At 38.0% G+C, this 12415-nt stretch overlaps 1 protein-coding gene across 8 annotated transcripts; it reads right to left on the bottom strand.

The window, feature by feature from the left end:
* Positions 1–230: 230 nt before the first annotated feature.
* On the bottom strand, positions 231–10868 carry LOC128680257 (uncharacterized). 8 transcript variants are annotated; one of them, XR_008405832.2, is made up of 12 exons: positions 10728–10863; positions 8966–9040; positions 7676–7813; positions 6933–7126; positions 6287–6505; positions 4271–4517; positions 3845–3919; positions 3246–3361; positions 2860–3024; positions 1314–1378; positions 742–888; positions 231–322 (listed from the first exon to the last, which is right to left on the bottom strand). XR_008405832.2 is itself a non-coding variant. In XM_064436783.1 (10 exons), exons 7-9 carry the CDS (start codon positions 4514–4516, stop codon positions 1358–1360), a joined length of 432 nt encoding a protein of 143 aa, XP_064292853.1. In that variant the 5' UTR covers position 4517; positions 5311–5514; positions 6287–6505; positions 6933–7126; positions 7676–7813; positions 8966–9040; positions 10728–10867; the 3' UTR covers positions 742–888; positions 1314–1357. The 8 variants fall into 8 exon arrangements, 4 of the variants coding, with proteins under 4 accessions (XP_064292853.1, XP_064292855.1, XP_064292854.1 ...); XR_010370226.1 differs by lacking the exon at positions 3246–3361 and having other exon boundaries at positions 10728–10868; XR_008405835.2 differs by lacking the exon at positions 3845–3919.
* Between the last annotated feature and the right edge of the window lie 1547 nt (positions 10869–12415).

Below are 12415 nucleotides of genomic sequence, written 5' to 3' on the forward strand. Positions count from 1 at the left end.
GTTGCTATCTTTTTTAAAATTATAATGCTAAAAAGAGATAGAAGCATTCGTTGGCGTTGGTTTGCGCAGTACGGACTTGTATTATAAAATCGAAATGATAATTTTTTGTTATGTACGAAATTGAATGTTGTATCAAAATTCGTAGAACAAGCGCTGTTTGTTGTTAGTTTTATGAGGATAGATATCCGACACTATATATTCACGGTAGTTAAAAATAAAATGATTTTATGTATATCTAAAACATTTTTATTGTTTACCAAAAGGAAACCATATTAAACTGATTTCAAAACAGTCGTTACGGTTGGAAAATGCGCTTCTTTTTCTGAAACCAAAATAAGTTATATTGATTGATAGATGCGTTGTTTATACTACTTATGTAAAAAGTTAAAAAAGTTGTAAAATTAACACACATCGCTCCTGCTGCAGGAAGAACAAAGGGATGCGCATATTTAATAGAAGAAGAAGGTTGTCCTGTTTCTCTTTCTTTTGTGTCTGCATCCTGATCTTGTGGACGTCGTACGAGGCAATTAAGTGATCCAAAGCCTTGATATCTGATAGGTAACAACCATATTCCCAAAGAGGGAATGACATGTGTGTGTGACGCAATGACATCAAGCAGGCGGCCGGTCATAAAATCAGCGCCAAATCTTCAAAATTTAAAGGCTTATTTTTTACCTGAACCCCGGCGTCCACCAATAGACAACCAGGAACACGCGAAGATAAAATATAGAGTTACTATACCTTATCGTAAATAATTTCAATGATAGGTCCGTGGTAAGGGCAAGGCGCTTGCTGTGACAATCGGTGTCTGCAACACTGAACCTGCACGGCCAGCCCAATGATTTGGAAAAACAACAATAAGAGTTTCTTCCACATTCTCACTGTTGTCTGTTGAAGAAAGCCGTAAAGATTAGTTTTTGAAATTTTATTCTATATCTATTATATTTATACCTTATATAAAAAATAGTTTATTTCAGATCGCAAACATTTATTTTTACCCTAAGGTGAGCACAATTATAAATACATTGTATTGGGAAAATCACGTTCCCTATGAAGACCAGTGATACTGAGAACGCGTGCATTTTTTTAAAATGGAAATGCAACACACGCGTCTACGCAACCGTCAAAATTCCATACACAAAAGAGCACTTCTCTTCACGCGCTGTTCGTTAAACTGTCAATATGCTCTGACCTTAAATAGATCGTCGACCATATGTGTCAGTATTTTTCACTCGGGCTTTGGATTGAGTGTCATCTATAGTTGCCGTTAATTTATACTTGCGTTATAGAGGTAAGTTGTGTTGATTACTTACCAAAACTTTATTATTGACTGCACTGCAAATTGTAGAATAAAATTTTACGAGAACGAAGTTTTTGGCTGAAAATAAAAATACATTTCATCAACTGAGGCTCTCAGTTGGATTTCTGGATAAAAGCACTATGTGCCAATCTACCCTTTCACCAAATTTCATCGAAATCGAACTAGGTTAAACAGCATATTGACAACAAAGAGAAGGTGGTGAACAGGACGGAACACGTACTTTTTTCGAGGATGAAAGGTACTTCTTATGTGCTTCTCTGTACTTTTAACTATATGTATCTGTTACTGTAAAAGCACGAACTACGGTAAATCTTAATATATTCCAGTAAAACCTAAGATTTACCAACTCTTAATGGTAAAAGTCCGAACAATTTTGCGATTCAAACTTTTACTACCATTCACTTGGTAAATCTTAAGATTTCCATCAAAGGCACGGTAAATATTGAGAAAATAATTTTATTTTTATTATTTTTTAATATTAGAATTAATTTAAGAAGTATTTTAAAGGTTATACCTTACCTTTAAGATATATTACCTTTAAAAGTTAAAAACATTTATAAATAACAAATACTCACCAAATAAAAATAATTTAAAATAGGTAAGGATTTGACTAATTACTTAATTAATTAATTACTCTAATAATTATGATACCTTCATAAAAATATGTAAGGTTTTGACTGAAAATAAATGATTAATAAGAATTACTCATTGGTTTATTCCCAAAACCAACATTTATCAGGCGTCAGTAGCAAAACCTAGCATATACTAAATTCTAATGGCAAAAGCCCGAAAAAATCGTCAATTATTTATAAATCCTTACATTTACCAACCCATGCCGGTAAATCCTAAGATTTTCTGAAAAAACCCAAGATTTACCTATATACGGGCTTTTACAGTAACATATCCATTTAAACTTTCAACAGAGAACACAATATTGTTTTTTATACAAATACACCAGTCTACCTCATAAGGCCACCACGGAACACAAACACGTACCACGTACGTACGCACGTAGATATATGGGAAAAGAGACGGGGCCACTTTTTATCGCATAAACTATTTTGTAATATTGTTCCCTGTCATACAATTTTTTGGCATCATAAATAAATATATTAGGACAAATCATACACAAATTGAGCTAACCCCAAAAACAAGTTCTAGGCTTGTGTTATGGGATACTAACTCAACGATACTATATATTATAAAATGTATGATAGCTATATGTTATAAAATAGGTCTAAGGCATAATTGTGGCATACGGGTAAATGTGGCATAATTAACTTTTAGGTTGGGTTAGGTGAGTTATGGTTCAAATTGTTATGCGTAAGAACGTTATGCTTAAAAATCATTATGCCATAGTACAGTATGCTGTGTTACGTCATGGCTTAAATGTTTATGCTTATAGATAGAGACCCAAAAGAGACAACATATTTGTTTTTCCCATTGTACTCATTGTGTAAAAAAAGTAGAGAAAGTGTGGACGCAATGACGTGCTACGTGTCTCATGTTTCATGACGTTTCAGAAGGCTGCTTCCAACCTTTTTAGGCCACATAGCTTCAATGATAGGCTCCTTGTAAACGCAAGGTTTGAGGTGCTCCGGAATTCGTCTCTTGATGCCGCAACAGGCCGCTTGTGCCACGAGCTCCATCAGTTGCAGCAGGAACACGATCAGTTGTGTCAGCATTTTGATTGGTGAAAAATTCTGCGGAAGGACAAGTTACTTAGGGAAAAAAGGGTATCTTAAACTGATTTGACGTTGTCAAGCGAGGTGGTGAATGACGGTATGAAAGGGGACTCTGAGCTCCGACGCAGTGCGTTCTGAGGAAGAAACGTGAAACCGCTACATGAGAGGAGTTTTTGGGAAGACAAACGATGAATAAGATATGATATTGAATGTAGGTTTTTAATTTCAAATTTTCTTACCTAAATAATTAATATAAAATCCGAAATATAATTTGAATTATTAATTTCATATCGGCCAATAGTCTTCTCGAAAATATTTGCAATTTGATTTGTGATTACATTGGGAATTTGAATCCCTGAAAAAAGATATCCATAAGGCCGCGGTCCCTTGCCCTGTCGTCCTGCGTTGCGACGACGCTGCGCGTTATCGCTCCATTGTTTTACACGGGTTTTGACACTGATGTACGTCGACACAATTTCTGCGTTGTTTAACGCAATGTAGGACCACGGAGCGCAGTGGTGCCTGAACCTTACTTGAATTCTGTAGATACTTGATTTATAAGTAGGAACTTAACTATGATAAAAGCTTTGCTGAAGATCATTTATTCAGAAATAAAACCTTCACAGGCATTTTTTAACGTCAAGTTTAACATTAGGTATATAGTAATTTTTCAAAGCTACAAACTACTGTCATATAGAATAAGGCGTTCAAGTTAAATGACTAACACTTGTAACAATAGAAAACTGCTTGATTACTTTTATATTCGCATAAGTATAAATAACTACACGCTGCGCATCTACATATTCAGCTGATAAATTTATAACGTAATATTTCTTACATTAATATTTTGTAGTTCTGTAGATATTTTCAAAAGCCACGATTTCTTGTATTTCCCTTACAATTCGCGCGGTGTCTGAAATAACAAAGTATCGTAATTATACTTGAACGCCCCTTAAGTTGCCACTAAGTTAAATTAACGGCGCTACAAATATAATATCCAAAGTATATGTTCTATTCGTGTCATATGAGTTTGCATACCACTTTGACTTTGTTTTCATAGACTATACAGGATTTACAATGCTAATGACAAATTATAAATGTCCAATGTCCAATGCGAACCGCATTGGATATTACCAGACAATACGTGATTTCGGTGAAGGAAAACATCGTGAGGATACCTTTATCATTCAGTGATCATGATCTATGCAACAGGGACAGAGATTCCAATGATGAAAAATACCTACGAGATGACGAAAGTACTCACCATGATAACTCTTACTCTCTGGTCAGGCTTCAGTGCACACGTGTGTTTGTAGATAGGGCACGCTTTGGACTCGCATTGTGTGGGATCATTCGGACGGAGGGGCTCTTTCATGGGCTTGCCACTTTTACCTTTGCCTCTACCACTTTTACCTTTGCCCCTGCAGCATTTACTTTTGCAGGCAATCACAGCGTGGAGAATGGTCAGCGCGATCAAGAAGAAGATTAAGAGAAAACGTCTGAGACGCATGCTGGAAAAGATGGAAGAAGCTAATGTCATATCTTAAAAAGTATGGTATGTTAGAGGAATTTCACCAAATGGTACCTAGCTACGTTGGGACGATATGTGTGCCAATTGTCTGATAATTAATGATACCGAAGATCATGCGGAAAAGAATAGGAAAGCTAACCCTGGTTTTTATTGCTAACAAAGAAACTGGGTATGCAGTCCGATGAAAGCTTTCAGAGTTATCCAATAACACAAGACAAAACAAAATACATCGATTGGACGCATTGTCAATAAACATGATTATTATTTGTCTGCGGTCGTCGGCATCCTTAGTTGTCAAACCAGACCACAGGCATATCATTCTTCATTATCCATCCGGCGATATCGAGCCAGCACTTCTTGGATTTGTTCCTACTGCCAGAGCTGGCAATCAGCATAGACGTTGGTTCCCAACTTGGTTTGCTGGTTTAAATTATACATATACTATGTGTATACTATGTAACTATAATATTCATCTCCAGGCTGACCTTACTCCACCTGACGTCACAATCACACCTTGATGAAAAGTAAAAGCGAAACAATGATATTCGATATTTTTATGTCTGTCATCGTCTAAAAGCAAATGATAAAATTTGGATCTTTAGGTCTTTTTTCCACATAAACGTTTTACCACTTGCAATTAACCATTAACATATAACTATAGACTAAGCTTATTCCGTGATCAAGCTACCATAATGATCCATATAGCTGACAACCGGGTCACAACGGCACCGTATTTTTCACGGCTTAATGACAAGATGCCTTATCCTGCTTACCCGTCGAGGGTATGACAGCAAGGTTACTTCTTCAGATCCCTCAGATAAGGACTGTGCTTGTTGATAGCGCAGGACCCTTCGCCGCAGGGCCGGCAGGGACCACCTCTGGAGTAATTCCTGTTCTTCCTAGCTAGTCTGGCCCTACAGGACAACGTCGCCTGGAGTAAGGTCAGCATGATCAGGAGGAATTGTTTGAACCTCATACTGGAAAAAATATCAGGAGTACGAATTTTCAATTGGAACTCGGGAAACCTTTCAGTCATGCGCATCTACCGCTGATTAGTGGTGGGATTGTGAAGTGGCGACAACAACGCCGCTATATGACTGTTGGTTGGATGCGTAAGACTGCGAAAGTTTCGATGACTGAGTTTGATCTGAAAACTGGGAGTGGAATGTTCGTAGCAAATGCTTCTCTAACACTTGAGGCATTTAAAATTGAGATCAATGAACAAAATAACCTTTAATAAATATTGGTCACTACTTGGCCACATCAACTCTGGACCTGGCGTCGACGTAGTCACGTCTATTTTTACGATTTGCAAAACAAAAATATAACGACATGAATCAGCGTCTGCTAATCGTACTGAAGCAATAAGACTTGCGCGTGCAGTGAAACGGGAACACGGGCTTTCACATGAGTTGTAGCTCGGAAACTGCTTGTCTGTGTGGCACCTTCCCACAAACTATAGTATGGTACACATACTGTCTTGCCCTTCGTGTCCAGCTACCCGCACGCTGGAGAACCTGAATGATGCCACAGATAATCCTGTATCGGTGGCATCTTAATGGTCCTCATAAATCTGCTACGCCTAGTCGACACCCTATTGAATGAAGGTGTCGAAGAAAATGATGGTTTTAATGCGGTAGTACAAATGTGTTGTAATGAAATAAATGATTATGAGGACGGGCTCCACACGGCTCGTAGGCTCCCACATCCAAGCGAAGTCCAGAGTTGATATTACCGTGTTATAGATACCTTTTGCTTTCAAAAACGTTGACTGAGAAAGTTTAGAACTTTATTGTTTCAAAACAGTTTTTCGACGGCTTGTTCATTGCAAATTATTTTGGTCAGCGGATAACGGTGACGACTACTTATTATTTTTGGTTTTCCTTTGGAAATATTTATGTTGTATATAGAGACTGCTATATGCAGGAACAGGAGAACGAATTCGTTGAGTATAATCATTGTGATTAGCTGTAATAGAGGAAAACCTGGTTAGTATTTTACAGCTGGGTAAAGGTCCCAAATTTTCTTCCACTATTCCGTGTTATATCAAAGCAACGGGAGACCAAATCTCTTCGGAAAGCATAAACATCGTTTCGCTATCTTTCGCTTTCCTTTGTGACGTCGACTTCCGAATATCACAGTGTACCTAATGATGTACTAGACCAGGGCGTATGGCCCGGGTCCCGCCTGTCCGCCCGTTTGAATAGGACCACTTCACTCGTACGAGGTAACTAAGAGATAAGCCTTAACAGCTGGTAGGAAACAACAGCATTCTTGTTGAGCGTTGACGTCAAGCAGTCGGCATAATACAAAATCACAGCACAGAATCTTCAAAAATTTGCTATCAGCCATCAGTCAACCCTACGTCGTCCAAAAACAAGAGAGTTTCACGTACAAAGTGATAAATGTAGAAAAGGAAGTCACCGTCACTTCTTTGGTTTCTCTTTCTTGCAATTGGGGTCTTCGTTGCACGTGATGTACTTGGTAGAACTGCAAGCGAAACAGGACTCGATGTACGAGAGTAGTAACGTAAACAGAAGCACCACAACTTCTTGCACGAGTTCTGTTTCCATCACCTGACGACAGCTTCTGAAAAGATGCTGAAGATAAGAATACTTGGTACCATAGGCCCTGGTGCAAAGTTCTGCGGCAAAATTTATCCTAGTTTGCAACACCTACAACATAATTCTCACGTTACCCCAAAGCTGAATTAGTAGACTGAATGTTTATAGCATCAAGTTTTACTATTGTAAGATCCTACTCTGTAATGTTTTGCAAAAAACATAAATATATAATCTAAACGGCACACCAGCGCCTTCCGCAACGTCGGGGAGTATACTGCCTGCTCGATACCGTTAGAAGGCAGCTGACTCCCTTCTCTATGGCAGTATGTGTCGCCGGCCTATTTCCGACGTGTGTGTTTCCGTTTCCTCTCTCTCGTTCTGGGCTTTGGGCTGTGTAGACATACTGTACATTGACCAAATGAGAGTTATAAGCCAGCCACCAGAAGTCAGCAAAGTTGTCAATGTAAAATAATCTACAAGGAGACGCTCGATAAAGTTCATTTTACAATGAATCATTTTATCGAGTGGGAGCAGTGTCGTAGCGCATAGAGAGCAACTAGAATGATTCACTCACGTGGTCAATTCGCCTTGCAAGGTGGATTCTTTGGGCCACACACAATCTTCTTACTGCAGCCTAAGGCGACCTGAACCAGCTCCGCGGCCACCACCAAAGCCACCATAAACCAATACCAAACTGACATTATACGGTGTTCTGTAAGGTATAAGAAAGCCGATAGGCAAAATCATTCTTAAGGAGGGTTAACATCAAGCGACCGATTGAAAAATCACAGCCTGATTTTCAAAATTTTATTTTTATGCTAACTTTGGGACTTCGTGGACGTTCGCGTTACAGCCCCGAATAAAGATGAGAGGGGGAAAATACGTAACAGTAACCATTGGCCATATCCTACTAATATTATAAGCGAAATATGTGAAAGTTTGTGAGGTTGTATGTGTGTATGTATATTTGATTTCTTCTCCACTTCGCTCGGTTTAGGGCATCCTTAGTTGTGAGACGATTGGCACGTTTATAATTTTTGACGACATCAAGCCAGCTCTTCTTAGGTTTGACCCTTCTACCAGGACTTGGTGGAAGTGGCGTGGCCAGACATTTATCTCTACGTTACTAAGAGTTTTGTAAAATAATGTGAGCGCTGAATCTTTCAATTTAGCATATCTAGTTGTTCGGCGCGAAATTAGACCTCGCGAACACAAAAAACTTTTGACGAGTCTATAAAATTGTGAATATTTCAAAAAAGAACTAGAAAGATTTTGATGCGCCACAAACTTAAAAATTCCATCGGCAAATCCTACATACCTTTTAAATTTCATCAAAATCAAACCAACGGTTCGAAAGTTATCCCCGTTACAAACATAGGTCGCTTCGCTCGCTCGATCAATTACTATACCATAGTTTATTGGAATACTTAGCCAATTTAAGACATACATATTCAGAGAAATTTATTGACATTCCGACCAACTCGTGTTGATGATGACGTAGTTGGTCTGAAAAGCATTAATACTTTCTTTTTCTTGAGGTCAGCAATGATAATAAAACTAGGTGTAAGTAATCCGCAGACGAAAGTAGTATTCTCCAGCTCACCAACTATCCACAAATCACCTGAATGCCACGCTCCGTCCTGACGTGTAAGAAGGACAAACCAACACACTATCATCATAATTAATTGGTATGGAATTATGGATTCAATGTGGGCTATGATGTAGTTTACGAACCTTATAATAACCCTGCGCGATAAGTGGCTACACTTTATGAAGCACAGCAACTCTGAACAGATTAGTAATTTTTGCTATTTGGGTCATATTAGCACGATAGTCCTAATGTGGCAAGTGTATTCCAACTCACCTACAGTAATAACAGTCTTCCCTCTCTAACTCTGATTATTTGAATTTGGTTCGTTCATTTTTTCGTTCGTCAGCCCTGCAACCGAAAAATAATGATTTGAGTCATCCACCGGAGCGAATAAAAAAAATACTAACTACACAAAACAAAATACGAACATCTAACAAATATAGGTGGAATTGGACCCAAACCAAAACTTTTCGCTTGAGAACTAACTAAAACAAAAAATAAAACAAAATGTGTGATTGAAAATATTTTAATCTAGTTACATTGTTTCTATAACATTTGGAGCAAGTACATAACAAAAAGTAAATTTCTCAAAATCAGTTAATTCTAAGTTGCATTATGTCAAAAGTAACTTGCCGACTTCATCTTTCCTCATCATATCTGTATGGTCAATGGTTACTTTGCCGACTTTTATTTCACTTTGTCACCTGCTGTCTTTGCGAGGGGTCTCTTCTTTACAGTCTTTGTTTGATCAGCGCCTGTAGGGCCCTCTTCTGCAAGGGGCACTACCCTTGCAAGGAATTTTCTTTCTGCAGCAGCAGCTGGCAGCGTAGGAGACAAATACTGAGAGGAGAATGAACAGGAAGCTGTAGAGGCGGCTGAAATCGACTTTGGCCATTGTGAACCTAAATCAGAAAATTTATATTAATCACAATCTAATAATATTAAATGAATGAATTTAGTGTTTTGCGACCATGCTGGTCAAATAAAGCGCGGGGGAAAGATCAGTTCGGCCGCATTATTTCATCACTTACATCTTAGGCTCTGCCGCTATTTAATCACATTGCCACAAGGCATAAAGGTTGCTTCACGGCATGTAGACCTGACTATGAGTATGAAGCGGACAAGAAAAACGATCTGCTAAAATATGACATGTACTGTACTAGTTCTTCGTCACGAACATAGACCTCGCGAACACAATAACTAAATATTTCAAAAACTACTTCAGATTTGGTTGCTCCACGAAATTAAAAACTCTATTGACAGATCCTACATACCTTTCAAAATTCATAAAAATAAAAGCAGCGGTTCGAAAGTTATCGCGTTACAAGCCTACATACATAAAAAAAAATTATCTATTTTTGCCCCAAGTTGCCGCTCGCTCGATCAATAAACATGCAGCATAAATCTAGTGCACCAACCTTTTCTAACGTGCACTTCTAAGAGACTTCTAAAACAATGTCAATCAAAGGAACTACGGGAAAAGAAAAAAGAATATAAAAGCTGAAGAAAAATACCAACCTTGATTACTTTTTGCAAGGGTTGGGCGTTCTGCAAGCTATGTACACTTTCTTCGTGCAGCCGGTCACGTGGCCAATGAGTAGGACCAGGGCAGTGAGGATCAACCAGGAGGTGCTATGGGATAGACCCATGGTCAAAGCCTAACCATGGCGTCTGGGGGATCCTGTAAAAAATATCCCTACCTAACTGTTCTCATAGTACAGAATAACCATTGTTATTCTGTATGTTAAATATAACGTAGCTATATCGCTGAACGATCTTAAAGATCGGGTGAAAATGTCGCGAATAATAAAGGTGTTGCACCCAATCTTAGTGTTCAATTTCTAATAATATGTTCAACACTTTTTGGTTTGGTTGGGGTCAAATTCCTTTTACTAACTACAGCTGTTTCATTGGGATTTCTGTATAACCATTGATACATACGTCTAAACAAATTCTTCTTTTAATGGCTGCTAGAAATACCAATGACACAAACTAACAAAAAAACAACACCACACCCTTACGGCCTGATGCTTACCTTATCGATTTCCTTGGGGAATTTACAATATTTTTTTGTTAAATAATTTTATTTTTGTAAAGTTTTACTAAACAGAAATTTTGACTGACATGTCTAATGGAACATATTTGAAATTTATGACAGAAAATTATACCGATGACGTGAGGAATTTTCATCCTCTAATTACGTACCTTTGATCTCTTTGTAATCATTTGAAGAAGTTTGTATAACAGTCTTTATCAGGTTTTGTGAGTCGTATACACAGGTCGTATATTTCCTATAAAATGCCACCTTCCATTCCAATATTACGTCTATCACGTAGTTTGTAAAAGAAGATTTATTATTCACAAAAAAATTAAATAACATAATTCATATTGGAACAGCAAAAGTTTTTAAATAAATGATGCTGCGAATTTGTAAATTTGTGTACCTAAATGTTATATATATATGTGTATATCTATATAAGTACATACGATATCAGATTCAGGATAATAGGTACTTATATACCTGGCATGGAACGTTGCATAAAATACCAAAATTATCGTTTCGTATCGTTTTTGTAACATACTGTATTATTTGAGACGGGTTCACGGGTAGGTAAAGGCACTGGCACAAGAGCAGTAATGTTACGATTGAGAATGATCACGTGTGTGTTATATTTAACCGGATCTCATAAACACTGTTACTAAGGCATAGCATACATTGGAAGATATCATGGGATAAGTCCGCTGTTGCAATAACTACTTCTCTATTTCTTTGTAATCAAAGTTTTAAGTATAAAAAACCAAATTAAACATTTAAGAATGTAACAACCTCGATTTTCCGGCATCCTCTCATACGCTAAAAAAGAACTGAAGGCTGAACAGTTTATCTATTATGTAACTTAAAGTGATTAAGTGGACCTTGGGCTCCGACACTCAATGGCGGTGGTAGAAACCGGGAAAACGCTCAGACCAGAGATAAATACCTGCAACATTTACCTATTTCTGTCCGCTAACTAAGTATGTGGAGAAAATTGATTTTCTATGGTCATCAACATACATACTGGCATGTTTCTCTCTTTATATATTTTGGGACGTTGCCGAAGAACTGTACTATTTATACCACTTTTAGAATAGGACATTCCAAGATTATTAATATATTTTTATATCTATAAAATGAATATATACCTAAATGGTCTGGGACCCAGTGCCAGAAGTTGTTTTTAAAGAAATCTCTCCACGACTGAACTTTATCACTGGTGACAAAAGGGCTTATACGAGGGGAACATAGTGCTATGTTGACTTCAATTAGGGGATTTCACCGGCGTGTGATTTGGATCTTGTGGTTCCGCCCTAGAATAGAACTACTCCATATGATGCATATCTTCAGACACGCGAAGTTAAAATAGAGACTGTAGCTGCTAAAGCTTTTTTAAAATTGGCAATACGATTTGTTTTTCATAGGTTTCTGTCTTGAGCTAGAGCTGTTTGTTGTCAACCACGTTGAAATATGTCTAGATCGTCCTGCCATCTTGTTCGTGGTCTACCTCGACGCGTGCGCCCTTCGGGAACCTAAATTGTGGTGATCTGTGCCCATATATCTGGCGGCATTCGGCATGCCCAGCCCAGTTCTACTTGAGCCTTACACGCCTTTGCCCAGCAGTGGGACACATACAACAGGTTAAAAATAATACGACTTGTGTACACCGGCCCTAACGTTTCGTGAAC

The sequence above is a fragment of the Plodia interpunctella genome, chromosome 23 (assembly GCF_027563975.2).
Source record: "Plodia interpunctella isolate USDA-ARS_2022_Savannah chromosome 23, ilPloInte3.2, whole genome shotgun sequence".
NCBI lineage: Eukaryota > Metazoa > Arthropoda > Insecta > Lepidoptera > Pyralidae > Plodia > Plodia interpunctella.